The sequence below is a fragment of the Dysidea avara genome, chromosome 5 (assembly GCF_963678975.1).
Source record: "Dysidea avara chromosome 5, odDysAvar1.4, whole genome shotgun sequence".
Classification (NCBI taxonomy): domain Eukaryota; kingdom Metazoa; phylum Porifera; class Demospongiae; order Dictyoceratida; family Dysideidae; genus Dysidea; species Dysidea avara.
In genome coordinates this window covers 2,956,251-2,972,035 of record NC_089276.1, presented here as the reverse complement: position 1 = coordinate 2,972,035, position 15,785 = coordinate 2,956,251, and the positions used below count along the sequence as shown (strand labels likewise).

Sequence of the window (15,785 nt, the reverse complement as noted above, 5' to 3'; positions counted from 1 at the left end):
GTGTGACATGGGTAGAATTAACGCGTGAACTAAAGACCTGGTAGAAAAAGTAGCTCCGCACAATGATAGATAATCAGATAAATAGTGTCTAACAGCAAATCCAGTCCCATAGCGCCAAGCACTGAGAAAGAGTTCACTCTGAAGGGCTAAATTTGTAACTTGCGCTACACGCATCCCAGAGAGCTCCTGTTTGTTGTAAACAGTAGAGAACAAATTGCTTCATAGATTTCTGTTAGTACAATGCACTTCGTGAAGATAGCTTGCTTGTTTTAGGCCCTGTAAATTTCATGGTGAAGCCATACGGAAACTGTTCCCAGCCACCTTAAGATCAAACTACTCTAATAGAGCAGTCATTCGTGTGAATCATGCAAAAATATCTTTACATTAAAATTAAGGAAATTACATTATGTCGCAGTGCTACTTTGTTCATCATGTCCTGGCTATATGTACAAATAGATAGATAATATAGCCACAACTGCCAGTTGTCAAGCCCCTGATTTGCCTTTTCTCTGCACTTAAAACCCCTAGACATCCAATATAGACACAGTCCACAGTCACCATTGGTGTCTGTAATGAGACTTGTCTCAACTGTACAGCAGTAGTAAAATGCTTTAAAACCTAAACTATGTGCATCTTTACTTGTGGTATACTCAATTTCAGGTAAAATTGTTGAGATGTATGTTATATGTGTTGCAAACTTGTGAGACATGCATTTAATATCCTTTAATCTGTAATTTTGTATACAGGAACCAGTTCGTAAATAATTACATTTATATATCCTGCTGCATGGTTATGAAGACATTTGCAAAATTGATCTAAATGTTGTGATACCAACAAATTTACTGTGTATGACAAGTAGTACTAAATACACAATGGCGATTTTTAAATTCCTCTATTCACCAACAGATATAAAGTCTCACAAGCACAAACAGGGTACACTGAAGCACATAAACCATCCAGAAATGTCAGTACTACTAGACTACGTAAGAAATCAGCAGAAGCAGTGTATGAGACTATTGACAATGAAGGAGCACATGATGCTTACAGTACTGCAGTCAGTATGCAAGATAACCCAGCCTATCAGGTCACTGGAACATATACAACCCAGCAATGACTGTGTGTACTTCTAACATTTGTAACTGTGCAAAGCTTGCATGCTTAGTTGATTTTTTTGTTGTTAGCGATGCTTTGTGGCTCAAATGTTGTAGGTATTATGTGATTTTGATATGGTTTATGTTGCATATATAGCATATTTAAAAGGCCTGGATTTTCTTTTGGCCTGAACTATATGGCTGAATCAGGTAGCTCACGATCATGTGACTCTGAATTTCCACCCCAACACCCATGCAGTTTTCTATAGCTATGTATGTGTGAAGATGTACACTATTCAAGTTTATTTTCTAGATTGAGTAGATTCATATCAATGCAAAACTCAAAGTTCATGCATGTACTGAGCTTATATGTGACCGGATTTCATATAACAAGGCAGGGGCGGATCCAGGAACTGGCAAGGGGAGGGGCACAAACAGGGTAAGTTGTAGGTGGTTGGGGAGAGCCAGATTCTCTGCATTTTTAAAGCAGCAAATAATCACCTCTTATTGTTTATTTTTACCATTTTGGCCTTTTCAGATGGTTGTGAAGTCTTAAAAACTGTTTTAAAAGCCCCGAATGTCAACAACAGCAACACGATAATTATTTTAGAGGCGCTTAGCACGCACGAAGGTGCTGGGTGACCATTTTACAGTTAGTTTGACTTTGGTTTGCTTTGGTTTCAGGTGAATTTGTAATAAATGCTAGTAAAGTGTGCATATTTTCATGAGTTGATAAACTGATCTTGGCCTGATAAAGTTTAGAAACTATGTTAATCAGAATCATGGCTGGCTCCTCCACAAGGTGAGGAGGGGGGGGGGCATTTGCCCCAAATGCCCCATCCTGGATCCGCCATTGCAAGGCTTCCACACACACAAAATCAAACTTACGATTTTACCAGAGATGGATTGCTGGTCTAATACACTATCATATTTCACACTGTACTTCCTTCAGCACTGGCAAGTCTGGTTTCTGTAGCAGCTTTCTTCCGACCCTGTCAAAGCCACGAGTGTGAGATTGGCACCATTAAATGGCCATGGCTTTGTGATAATGGTGTGTAGTGAGCTGGGACTTCACAGAGAGCTCGCCAATAGTGTTCTCAGTCAATTTGGAGTAATTAGAGGACCATGGAGAGCCCAAACTTGGCCTCTGGATTCCAGTCGTCTTCTTACTTCATTCTATACCCGTATATTAAGACCACCGTCCACCCCCACCCTCCCACCCTATTACTACCCCCACCCTCCCACCCTATTACTACCACCTGTGATATTATTACCCGCTCGAAAAAAGCTGCTCAAAACAGGGCAAATCTTGGGTATCAGAAATGTATACACCCACTCAGTGATAGCTAGTGAACAGATGAACAATTGGTGCAAATTTTGTTTGCATAGCTGTAGGCACTGGGAAGTTATTACACAATGATTCCTTAAAACCGCCATATCTCCTAACAAAGCTTTGTGCGTCGAAGCCTTGTTTTGTCAAATTCAGTCACATATAATTATTTGTATGTATTATAAGCAATGAAATAAATTCAAATGTATAGTAACATGCGGAAGTTACATTGTATTTATTGTACTGATTTCCTTTTATGCATACTCAGTTTGATTTTAGCAGGACATAAATTATATTCTGATGAAGACAGTTCTGATTGTGGAAGTGAAAATGTGAAGATATGGAATTGTATCATACACCATTCTTTTTTTGGAGACGAGTAAAATGAATAGGCATGCGTACATTATGCCGGAATAATTTTTTGGAATAATCAGTGGTAAAAAATTTGTGTGATCTTCCAGAATAATTAACACATTTTTCATGTAGTATCACATAAAAATTCGTAAAGGAACACCACAATCATTGCTAGCACAAAATCGGGCTAAAAGATCGAGATACTCTAATAGAGCAGTCACTTACCCTAATAGAACAGTCAGACAAGTTTAGTTGTGACTGTTCTATTAATCTTTAGGTATAGTTTTTATGCTTACAAGTGGTTATATTGTCAGCTGTAGAAGAATATCCATCAATTCCAGGAATGTAATTACTCCAGGAATATTTGGGAATAACCGATGAATAAAAAAAGAAGGCAGTGGTTTAATACTGAACCGAAAGTCGGTTCAGTAATGCCGGGGCTATTGAACCGACGGTCACGTGAAACCCACCGAATTGACTTATACGGGCTATGAGAAAGCCAGATAATTCAAACACAGTATAGAATGGATGATTACTGACTATGGTCTACTTTAATAATCACGTGATACGTGCACTTTATCACTCCGTGAATTTGATTGTGGGACTAGACATGAGGCTCCTCCACTCGTGCTCAGGAAATCCGTTTTAGAACGGTGGAACCATGGATAGTCACGTCAAGAATTACAAAGACAAGTTAGAACGTTGCTAGTCAAGAAGGCTGGCCAATGATAGGGCTGTTTGTAGCTACTCAGTTTTCAGTAATACATCAGAGACTCCAGGACATGCTAAGTAGAAGGGTAGTGGAAAGCCTTGTGAAATATTCCTGTATTCATGGAGCAGGACTGGAAGACATGTACAGTTGTTAAAGAGCCAGTCAACAGCTGGCCCAGCACAACAGAACGTATAGTGTACTGAGACATGTGTGGTGAGGTCACTTATGTTGCAGTATTTTAGTGGCTGGGGGTGAAAATTATGCTGTGTGTGGTACCGGTTTGGATTGGTGCACATGTGGTGTTAGTTGAGGTGCTTGACAATGAATTTCTGTCTGATACAGTAGCTAGCTAAATGTCAGTTCAATATCCACTACCTAAAATGTTTTCTCTATTAGCCTGTTATACAAAAGCTCGACTAGTTTGCAATAACTACATTGGGTAAACAATGCATTCTGCAAAAAAAAAAATTATGCGTGTTGCGATTGTAGTTGCTTCAGTAAACAGTGAAGCAAGACACAAATTAATAAGTGATATGCCATTGTGTTAGCCTGTTCATGGAAAGTAAGAATATCCTTGTTCCATATTTGTATCATCAAGCAAACTTGATCGAGGTATGTGTGTTTATTATGGTATTGTAAAACGTAACCTTTTTGTCCTCATTTCTAAGCTTGAATAGCCTTCTTGCAAGCATGGGTAGATTTAGGTTGAAAACTATTCCTTGGTGGATTTGCCAGTTCATGGTAAATGCAGAGCCAAGTCCTAACTCCATAGGCAGTTGTACTAGTGACTTATTGATCAAATATGTGGTCACTGTACTAATTGACAGTTTTGCTGTTCTTGCTCTCCATATAATAGATCAACTATATTCAACAGGTGAGGCTGAAAATTTAATAGCTCACTGCAGCTGGCTTTTCCCCTACGCAATAAAGAAATTATACTCAAGAAAATGTAAACTAGTCTGGTTTTTGTTCAGCCTGTTACACATGGCAGATACCATAAAAGGCAATTAGCACTGAAACAAAAGTTGGTTCAGCAATTCCCAAACACGTCAACCATGAATTTAATTGCAGGATACAAGATGATTGAACCTTGAAGCTGATGTAGTAATACTCCTCAGGAAATCATCTGCTGTCACATTCATGGTAGACAAGTTGTGAGTTCATCCACATCAGGCTCTAAGATCTCGGGTTCTCTACTGAAAGTTATTGTGTTTGAATGATTTAAATAGGCCAGGTGGGCTGAGGTGGCTCTTGACTGACTTGGCTATAGGTGCTACATTGTGGTATATTATTCAAGTCAGTTTATGCATTAAAATACGTATACATTGTTAAGTACCTCATGTATATGACTTATTATGGAAATGGAGCATGCCTTTTAACACTTATCCATAGCTGCCGTGCCGACTGACAAAGTACTGGCTTTAATTATGTTAGTGCAATGATATTTCTTGCAATCACTTGAATACCAGACAAATTTAACATCTTACGGCATTGATACTTTGTGTGTCTTGCACTTCCATGATGCACCAATGCCACTGGAACAGATGCTTCAGAAGCACAATCAATATACTTATCTTGGTCAACCTATATAAATAAGTTTGAAACCTGTGTTCTGCAATCCTGGAGAAGCCTTCTTAATTTTCTGATTCATTACAAGCTATGTATAAAGCATTCCAGCACTATGTGCAAAGTATATGGAAAAGGTGCAGTTGTAATGAATCAAGTACTGCACATTATATTTTCTCTATGTTGCATTTCACTGCAAGCATAATTATATCCTCTTTCAGTTGACTTTGAACATTTGATGACAGCTTTAACTGCATACATACAGCGCTGCAAATTAGACAAGGTTGGTAACGTGTCAATCATCATGTGATCTCAGCTGAACATTAGAGGTGCGTTATGAAAAACTTAGTAAAGTGAGCAAATTACAATTTAAAGAATATAAAAGATGTTATATTAGTTTTAACACTACGCCAAATGGTGGAAGAGTTGGAACCCCTAGAAAGTGTCTACACCATTAGGTATACAAGTAATTTAAGGAAGTTTACTATTTAGATAAATAAACCTATCTTATATGCGATATCTACCGAATTTGACAAAACAAGGCTTCCACACACACCCAACACTGAACCCCGTGGAACTCCACTTGTAACAGGAATGGAATTAAATTTCTTTCCATTATGCACTACTTGTGTTCTGTCCTTAAGAAAATTTTTCATGTTAATGTAAGTAGCTACTGCTTCATACATCGGTAATTCTACTACAATTATACAGTTCTACCTGATTGTGGACAAATGTGTTGGAATACAGTTGAGGCATGTGAGATGGAAAGGCTCAATGAATATTACCTGCAGTGATGACATAATATTGTTCATAATAAAGTAGCTACATATAGTTATGATTATTATTAGCATAACGTAACACTGTACATGTATCTTTGCTTGCCCATGTTCGGGTCATTAGCCTTTGTGCAATTATTTTGACAATTTAATGTTGAGCATTTTGTGGGTGTCTGCCCCCACATCACCTTCTGGCTGGCTGTGCCACTGTGTGTTTCTATATTTGGTTGAGGTGTTCAACAATGAATTTATTAAATTTATGTCTCTGGTATACCTGTACAAATAGAAATCAATTTTCTATCACTTTCCTACTGGGTGCTCACAGTCAGTATTAAGAACCAACATTTTAGAAATCACCTATACATCTACAGTGGAGGCAATAGGTGTAGGGACAACCTAACAATGAAACTGACACAGCAGCTTCTTGACGTATATAGGCTAACCAGAACACATGCCATTCTGGGATAAAAGAGTATTGTGATTTTAGAAACTATACTGGATTCTCTGTGTTGATGTCAATAAAGCAGCTCGCACATGGATTACTTGATGATTAGAAACAGTTGGAGGTCCTCAAGCTAATGAAACTTGGTACAGAATCATATTGCAATCACAGGAGGTTAGTCACGCATCATAACCCTATGACATGAAAGTACATAACCAAACATTGTTCATGACTTACCTTCAGTTGTATCAAGTCCTGTGTACATGTTTGCTGACGACACTAAGATTTTCCATGTCGTACGAACTAGTGAGGATTATTCAGTACTACGACATGATTTGGACTCACTTTATGAATGGTCAATTCATTGGCAACTTAAGTTCAATATCTTGAAGTGCAAGCATATGCACCTTGGACCAATGCATCACTATGGGCCATATTATTTGGATGCAACAATTGACAATATTGATTCTTACAAAGACTTGGGCATTATCTCGGACCACCAACTTAAGTTCCACCTGCATACCACAGAGGTTGCTGCAAAAGCTAATTGATTACTAGGATTAATTAAGAAATCTTTTGATTATTTAGATTCTGATATGTTGACAAAATTATTTCTACGTCCAACACCTGAATATAGTAATGCAGTATGGGGGCCTTTCTTTGTACTTGATCAAAGGAAAGTGGAGAAAGTCCACAACGTAGGGCTACACGTTTATTGCCATCATTAAGAGATAAACCGTACGAAGAGAGATTAGCAGTGCTACAGCTACCATCCTTGGCTCACAGGCGTCATATATCGGTGATATGATACTTTACAAGATTATCAATAACTATTTTTCCACTCTTACTCTATATACCTACTCCGATACCACCATTACAAGGGAACATCAGTTTAAGCTTTTTAAATGTCACTCAAGATTAAACTGTCGATCAAAATATTTTTTTAATAGGTTAATTAATGATTGGAATGCTTTGCCTGCATTGTAGTCAACGTAAATTCTGTAAATAATTTTAAATCCTTATTAGATAATTACTTATTTGATTCAAGATTTACTTTTGTATAATGGTTAATTGTACTATTGTGTGCAGATCCGGTATACAGGCTGTGCCTTTACCGGTACTTTAATCATAATTATAAAGTGAGATCGAAATACCCTAATAGAGCAGTCACTCTACAACAGTCAAGCATATTATATGTTTGATAGTAAATGATTAAATTGCCCTAAAATTCAACTTTAGAGGGCCTAACTTCAAACTTTTTTCCTGAGGGCTACCCCCGATCTCTGCATGCATAGCATATACTGTGTGGCTTTGCACATCATGATTGCTGTAGGTGTCCAACCAATCCTTCAGGGCTAGCTATACCACTGATAGTTAGATATTTCATTTCAAAGCTGTATAGTACAAAGTACATTTGATAAACAATACACTGGTGTTTGCTAACTCTGATAATAATAACTGACTACTTAACAGCTACTGTACATGATGACTGACTTTGATATACATGTTTAGTACTGTGTAATATCAAGCACCACCAGCACCTCTTATTATAATGTTAGCTATCCATAAATGCATTTATAAAAAGTAAACAAACTAGTGTAGAAAAAAAATTAAAATGTGGAAATAGAGATCGCTAAAAAAAGTATAAAGAAACAAGCCAGCATGTTAAACACATAGAGACCTCTCTTCAGATTCAAAAAAAACATTTATGCAGAAGCATTCTCAGTATTTATCTGCCCCTGATTTATGGAGAACTTTTTTTCCTTAGTTTCTACCATATCCATTGAGTCCAAATAGAGATCTGTGTGTTTAACATGCTGGCTTGTTTGATTCTTGTTTCTTCACCTTCTTTAGCGATCTCTATTCCCATGTTTTAATTTTTAGTTTGCAAGAGCACATGTATGCTCCTCTATAGCTAATCTGCCATTTAAACAGATAATTAAATATTTACTGTATCAATTAGTGTAAAAATAATTTAAACACAAGACAAATATTAATAAATCTTTGTTATAGTGAAACAAACAAACAAACATTTCATTCTACACCTATCATATTGACTAAAAAACAAATGCCAACAACTAAAGATAAATACAAGAGTAATTTATTCATCAGTAAACCAGCTTACATATAAGCTGGGTCTTCAGCTTTATTGACAGTGGAACTAGCACCATAGGCAGGGCTTGGAGACATCTTAACATTCTGTGTTCCACTGGTAGTAGCAGGATTAGGTGTGATGTTCACTGGCTGTGCTCCATCAATAACATCATAGGTTGGCTCTTTTGGTTCATTAAGTTCACTAAACTTGTCAGTGACGGGTAACTTTGTATATTTCATTTCTTGCAGTTCCACCCTATACAAACAAGTAAGAAATTGATTTTACATTAAAAATATAGGATATACACTACATAGCAGGTAGGTTTTGAATTTTATTTTTGGATACTTTGAAGTGACCCCTCTTTTCAAAAAAAAAAAAAACAACCCAAGACCTGCACAAAAATTTGCCTTTGCATGATCAAATATATTACACAAGAGTAACATCATCATCACCGTTGTTTAGTTCAGTGTTAGTGAAGATGTAGATTCTTGCACAAGTACCATAGACTCCGGTTATTAAGCACATGTGCTTATAAAATGACTACAAGAAGTTTCAGTCAGCTGGGAGAGCATTACTTATGGTCACCACATTTGTAAAGAAATTTGGACACCAGTGATAGGTGAAATACTTACTTGTGATCAAGAACATAATGACAGAAACATTGTTGGACACGTGCTTCACAAAGTATCCCATGTAGTGTGGTACTTCATCGAGCATGATGGGAGTGTTGATTGTTGAGTTACTGGATAGAGGAAGCATGGTAAAGGGCTAGAAGTTCCTTCTGTTTATCATTTTAATGCTCATAAAAGCTGTATGTGCTCAGTCAAGTCTCACACTGAACTCTATTCCCAGACTATCTACTAGTTATAACAAGAAACGATACTGGTATATTTAGCTGTAATTATAATATTATAAGACTTTCATTAAGTATGGAAATAATAGTACTATTATATCTAGTATATACATAGAAATTGTACATACCTGTACATACATTTTGATCGTAGCTATATGAATGTGTTTGCAATTACAACATGGACCAATGAAATTACACATTGTACAAGATTGTAAGAAAAATTGAGTTGTCCATACAGCTTTTCAACTGGTTACAGACATCATGGGATCTTGAATTACATCTTCAACTTCTGGTAATTTGAAAGATTCTGGCATCATGGAGAATACATAGTCGCCAAGGTGCTCTTGCATGAGCTGTTTGCAAGATCATCATTCATACATTTAAATTGTACATTAAAATAACATCAAGTGGTTGCACTAAGCTTGTGCACCCTGGTGGGTTCAGTGCAGTAGTGGTGTTGCAGCCTGTGGTCAACAAACCTTCAATAGATGGTGTTATTTGTGCCTTAAGAGAAGGATCCTCCACGTGTGATTTCCAGTGCTCTCTGGCCCAGTATATCATGGTTGATTCATTGTACCATGCATTCTTTTGGAAACATACAGCAACTTGTTGATCATAATTATCAATAAAGGTTTTATTAGCTTCCCTATGCTTCTAAAAAGTGACTAAAGGTTGGACATGGAGGATTCTATCAACAAACGCAGTGAGCTGAACAGTACACTGTCTCTTGTGTAGGCCCAAACTTCCTCCTTGAACCCATACTGTTTTGGACCATTTGCTTTCATAGTTTGGGCCATTTGTGAATGTGAATGTAGTCTGGCTGTTGAAGGGTTGGACCTTGAAATAATTGGTATAGAAGAAAATTTGGTATCAAAAGAAGCAGAATTTTTTTGTAGAATGACATATCCGAAGTCCACCAAAACCCACTTTGGGGAAATTTTTTATTCCTTACTAATTTTTTTACCGCCAACATTTTCAAGGACCATGTTATTTTGTACATTTCACAAACTGTAAAACGAATTACCATAAAACTATATATATAATATTGTTTGCTATTGTCTAAGGAATTTATGCAGTTTCTGTTTGCACAATGGTAACCACAAGAGTCTTATAAAGCCATAGCTAACTAGTAAAAATCGGACTGTCAGTTTTGTGAGAACATTGTAACACTAGCAAACGGTGTCTTAATGTTCCTTACAATACAATAAACACTGCTAGTCTTCTGATAATTGAATCAAAATACGTTAAGGCTGGTTTTCAGCTGCTTTACAACTACACAAATGTGCAAACACACACATGGCCTAAATAGAAAAGTTGCATTACAATCTCGTAACTTACCTCCTGCCTTTGCTTACCCTTCTCTTGTGTAGACTACATGGTTATCACTTCAACATCTTTTTAGTATGCTAGAAACACACCATAGATGAACAGGCGATTACGTAATGTTACGCGGAATAGTGCACGAAGGAATCATGTACCCATGTTCCCATGCTTGTAGGGGCATACAATTTTCAGGATATGTGCATTGGCTGGTTTAACGTATGAAGAAAGTTATAGCATGTCTAAATCGTGAGGTTTATAGCATCAGGGCAGAACGATCAAGCCTGCAAACTATATTTGATCTTGCTTGTATTATTTCAACTGTTTGAGTCACAATGGCTGATTAAATGTTACACATGGTGTTGGAATATTCAGTTGCTCAGCTTGACTTTGGATGTACATCCATGTGGAATATAATGCAGTTATCATCAAGATGAGTTCAAATCAATAATGGGCAGAAGGAGCACCTCAGATTCTCAAAAAGAACCGTGACAGTTAGAAAAGGCTGTTTGTCTGCATAAAAGCTGAACAATTTGTTCTAAGTATGGCTGAATGTCCATCCACAGTGCCAGAGAAGATTAGAGCATAGCTGTAATGGCATAGTGTATGGAGTTTGTAATTCATTGATTGTCGGAACAGCTATAGATAATTCCCATACCATGCAAGTTACCACTACCATCTAATGATGCCACATTGAGGTCAACATTATCTGCAACCCACTGACACTCTGCAAGCAAGTTATCAAGGCTTTCACTCTGAATAACAGATTGTCTGTATCTGTTTACCTCATCATAACTGATGGAGTAACCTAGCTGTGACTGTTCATTTATAACCCAACCCAAACACATGATCCATCTCAACACCAATGCCAAATAGTGTAGGAGTTATAACAGATTTTGGTCTTGCAGACTGAATAATTGAATGACCAAATGCCCAATGCTGTTCTGCTCAGGTTGTATAAGTAAGAGTTGCCAGGAATGTTTGCAGATGGCATGGTATCCATTCCAATAACATTAGCATTAGCAATATCTTCATTAGTGGGGTATGGTTTTGTAAATGTATCCTTTCCCTAATTTCAGCCCTTACGACTTTAGCTGCAGCACTTACTTACTAAGCGCTCTGCTTCCTCTTCTATGTTTTCTTTCTTTTCCAAGTACCATTTGTCATTGATAGTATTACCTGCCATGTTATTAAAGCACAAAATAGACCCACACCCTTTAACCTCTGTAAAGAATATGCAGCCTTCATAATGTTTGTGCAATTTTTGTTTTAGCCATTTAGGAGTATAAGTGTCAGATCCTCCAGAAAATTCTCTCATCTTGTCATGCAATTCTAATAGTGTATAGAGCTCAGCATCAGCCTCTGATTCAGGCCACTGGTCCAACATGTGGAACCAATGCAACATCCCTTTGTCCTTGGGCCTACCTGGAAACTTTCTATTGATAAAGTGTTTCCTTTATTTAGCAAAAATCGTGAATAACAATTTGCATGGTAATTTGCCTCTGCAACTAAGTCAAAACAGCCGTACAGACGTTTTTGAACCTCAGATGCCCACGTATCACCCCTTTTGTCACAACACTCTAGTAGATTATCACGCATAGCAAGTGTTGTAACATCGTGTATTTTGTTTCTTTCTGGGTGGCGAGCATCACTTTAGCTTTTCCCCACATAGCATGCAGTTTTCTTCCAATTAAATGATATCAAGCTAGATCTTAACCATTTTGCTTGTGGAAGCTGATCCTCTTCAACACTGCTGCAACAAGTGACCCTTCTTTGGTTCGACTGCAGCTTTTATGTACTAAGACGTTTCCGATAGGAGCCTGACTGATACATTCAGTAAGGTGGGAATGAAGCATTCAATGTCCACATTCTTTACTGAAACTAATAAGGCTCATAATATAATAATACCCTTTTCTGTCACTGTGATAGCTTTATCATTTTAAAATCCTTGTTTGCATATGACACAACCATCTACTTCAATTGTGCTAACTGCTCCCGAAGATCCCTCTTTGACTATGATAAAACTTGATCTACAGTCAAAATATACACAACTTCAAACCAGCTACCAAATTTTAATGCAGTATACTTGTTGATGATAATACAAAAATTAAAGATAAATTAACAGGTAGAATAAACTAGCAACATGCACTAAGAACAGATTTAATTAATGATCATTACTACATGCGTAGATAGTTAATACTCAACAGCTTACCTTACAACAAAAGCTTTATGTTGCGAATTTCAGTGATCAAGCGCTAGGCTGGTGTAGCACTCAGAAGTTAGAAGCACTTTAATAAGCTTAACTAACTCAAACACTTAATACTATACTCATACAAACAACAAATTGTGCTCTGTATTTATACTACAAAAACTGAATTACTTTATTGCATGATGGAAGACTTACAAAAACAAAAGACCTAATACAGCAACAGAGTCACTTTAACATTGTAAGGCTGCCTTATATCTATACTAATTAATCATACATCATTTCCTAATTACAAAACAAAACTCCACCATTTGCTAGGTGTGTACTATAGTCTGGCAAAGCCCAACCTGCGTGCGGAGCACTCCAGCTATGCCAGTCATACATAGGCCATTACATCACATCTTTTAGCCACACACATGGTAGCTACGTATGTTCTAAAATAATAATGGCGAAAGATGCCTATTGACATTTTGCATTAATGTTATACAAATTGTACACTAATGCTGGAATTTGTGATGAAACAAGTCAAGTATGGGTGCAAGTTCATGTTGAAAAACTGAAGTCAGGCTAATTAATATAAATGGTCATAAATTAAATTCCACAAATGCCATTGAGGTGGATTTTGGATATGTTGTTGTCTGGAACATTCCGGTTCTTTTGATACCAAAATTGCTTCTATACCAATTTCTTCAAGGTTTGATCCTTTTTTGATGTTTAACAGCCAGACTAATGGTAATGGAGTTTGATCTACATTTGCTATGCAACTCGATCTAAATTTTCCCAGTGGGCCTAGCAACTGCTTTTGCCCTGATATATCAATGAAAGCTAGAATCAGGATGTTAAGTGATATTTGATTAACATTGTGCTATTGTAATGTCTGAAAAATCTGAGCATGCATTGGAGGGCCTGCTGGGCATGACAGATAACACATCAGGACATGGCAAAAAGCGCGCTGAAGTGTACGTACCATTGAACTCGACACGTGTAATGGTTGGCCAGCTGCGTGGATTGGGTGCTGAGTTAGGATTACCCACGTCAGTTTCTGTAGGAGATATAAGGGTCATGATCGAGGTGAAATTGCGTGAGATGATTCGTGAACCCAGCAGTGTGCAAGTGGCACTACCTAGGAACCCTGAGGACACAAGTTTTAGTCTAGCAGACCACTCAGGTGTGTTCCTCACTGTTGGACCAAGGCACAAAGTGCCAACAGCAAGTGATCAGTTGATTGGGTCATGTGAGATGTTGCCTACCCTTGAGCCAGCTACAAGCGATGAGACAATACAGGCTCTCACACAAGGGAAAGAGATGAGTTACAAGGGAGAGTCAGCATTCTGCTGATGGAACTCCACACTTTGTAAGGAGAGTTGGAATCCAGTAAGGCCAGAGTAAAGGAGATCTGGAAAATCAGTTGTGAACAGGTTGCTGAGTTGATGAAGTCATGGCAGCCAAAAATGCAGAGATCTCCCAACTGCAATTACAATTGGCAGCAAGGAGAGAGACCAGAGCCACGTCACCCAGTGAAACATCATTGACTTCAGATACAGTTACAGCTCCAATGGTTACTATTCATTACCAGAAAAACTGCAAGTGGGTGTGCACCTCCCATTAACTTGTTTTCAGGAGGACCCTGAAGTTCACTTAGATGAAGGCTTCCAAGTCTGCAACGTACATCCCAGTGGAACAATTGGACAACCGAGGAGCAGCTAATACAACTAGCAAGCCACCTTAAGGGTTGTGCTCTGGCAGTGTGGAACTTGCTTACTGGAGATGAAGTGAAGACCCTGGAGATAGCTGTGAAGTGCTTGAAAGAATGTCTTGACCCTTGTAGTAGAGTCCTAGCAGGAAAGAGCTTTAGAAGAACTGTTCAATGTGACACAGAAGCAGTGGCAGATTTCATCTATCGTCAAGAGAAATCTTACTGTGTGGCTTTTGAGAATGATAGGATGAGTAGAGAGACAAAGTATGCAATGTTGTATGGGCAATTGCAAGAGGGACTGCATTTATCTCTAATTAGAAGTTATAGTGTCTCCAGTGCAATGTGATACCAAGAAATTTGTATGGCTTCCTAGCATGAATAGAAGAGACAGACAGAACTGAAGAAACACCAAGAGTATGATGACAGTTTGAGAGCAACACCATATCATAGAGACAAGTTTGCAAGAAGTTCAGGGAATGATAAGCCTAACTTTAAGCAAGGTGCTAAAGCTACAATGAAGGATGCTCAAAATAAGATCAGATGTTATCTTTACCATAATGTGGGGCATATGGCAGCAAACTATAAGTTCAGTAATAAGGAACAAGAGGCTTCAGGTAACCTTAGACAGAAGAAGGATACTACCAAACAAAGGCAAGTTGGCTAAACTGATATTGTTCCCCCACCTAAGCAAGAGAAGGTGAAGAGTACCCTATTGAATGACTTGGACCCCTTGGCTCTGTTGTATTCATCTGACTCGGATGGTTCAGTTAGTGCAGTTAGGGTCAATGATCAGGGTAGAAAGCCACCATATGTAAATGTTACCATTCAAGGAGTAGCTATGTCTGGCATTACAGACACAGGTGCAGACATTACGATAATGGGTGGCAAACTGTTTAAGAAGATCTCTGATACTGTCCAATAGAAAAAGTAGGACTTTAAGAGACCAGACTGCATCTCTAATATCTATGATCACAAGGAATTCAAGCTCCATGGAAGAATAGACTTAAAGATTGGCTTTGATGACAAGGTGATAACAACTCCTATATACATTAAGACGGATGCCCATAACCAGCTGTTGTTGTCTGAGGGTGTATGTAGTCAGCTGGGTATTGTACAATATCACGCCAATGTTTGGCCAGGCAGTGAACCTGAAGCAGCGATTGGAGAGGAGAGTGTATCAGTAGCAGCCAAGGTTCTTATAGTCAGGACTTTCTGTGTCCACCTTCTAAGATCCATTGCTATCCCTGCGAACATAGCAGTTACAGCTAGTTCCTGTGTACATTGCAGAGGGTGAGCTTCCCATGAAGACTTTGTTGTTTGAGGGTCATGATTATATGTCTGCAG

General features: G+C 38.0%; 1 protein-coding gene across 3 annotated transcripts in view; it reads right to left on the bottom strand.

The window, feature by feature from the left end:
- Nucleotides 1-8,210: 8,210 nt before the first annotated feature.
- LOC136255720 (uncharacterized) overlaps nt 8,211-15,785 on the bottom strand; it is a 71,873-nt gene continuing 64,298 nt past the window's right edge. For all 3 annotated transcript variants that reach the window (XM_066048554.1, XM_066048555.1, XM_066048557.1), the window contains exon 8: nt 8,211-8,621. In XM_066048554.1, coding sequence (XP_065904626.1) covers nt 8,393-8,621 — 229 coding nt within the window. In that variant the 3' untranslated portion in view covers nt 8,211-8,392. The remainder of the gene's footprint in view (nt 8,622-15,785) is intronic.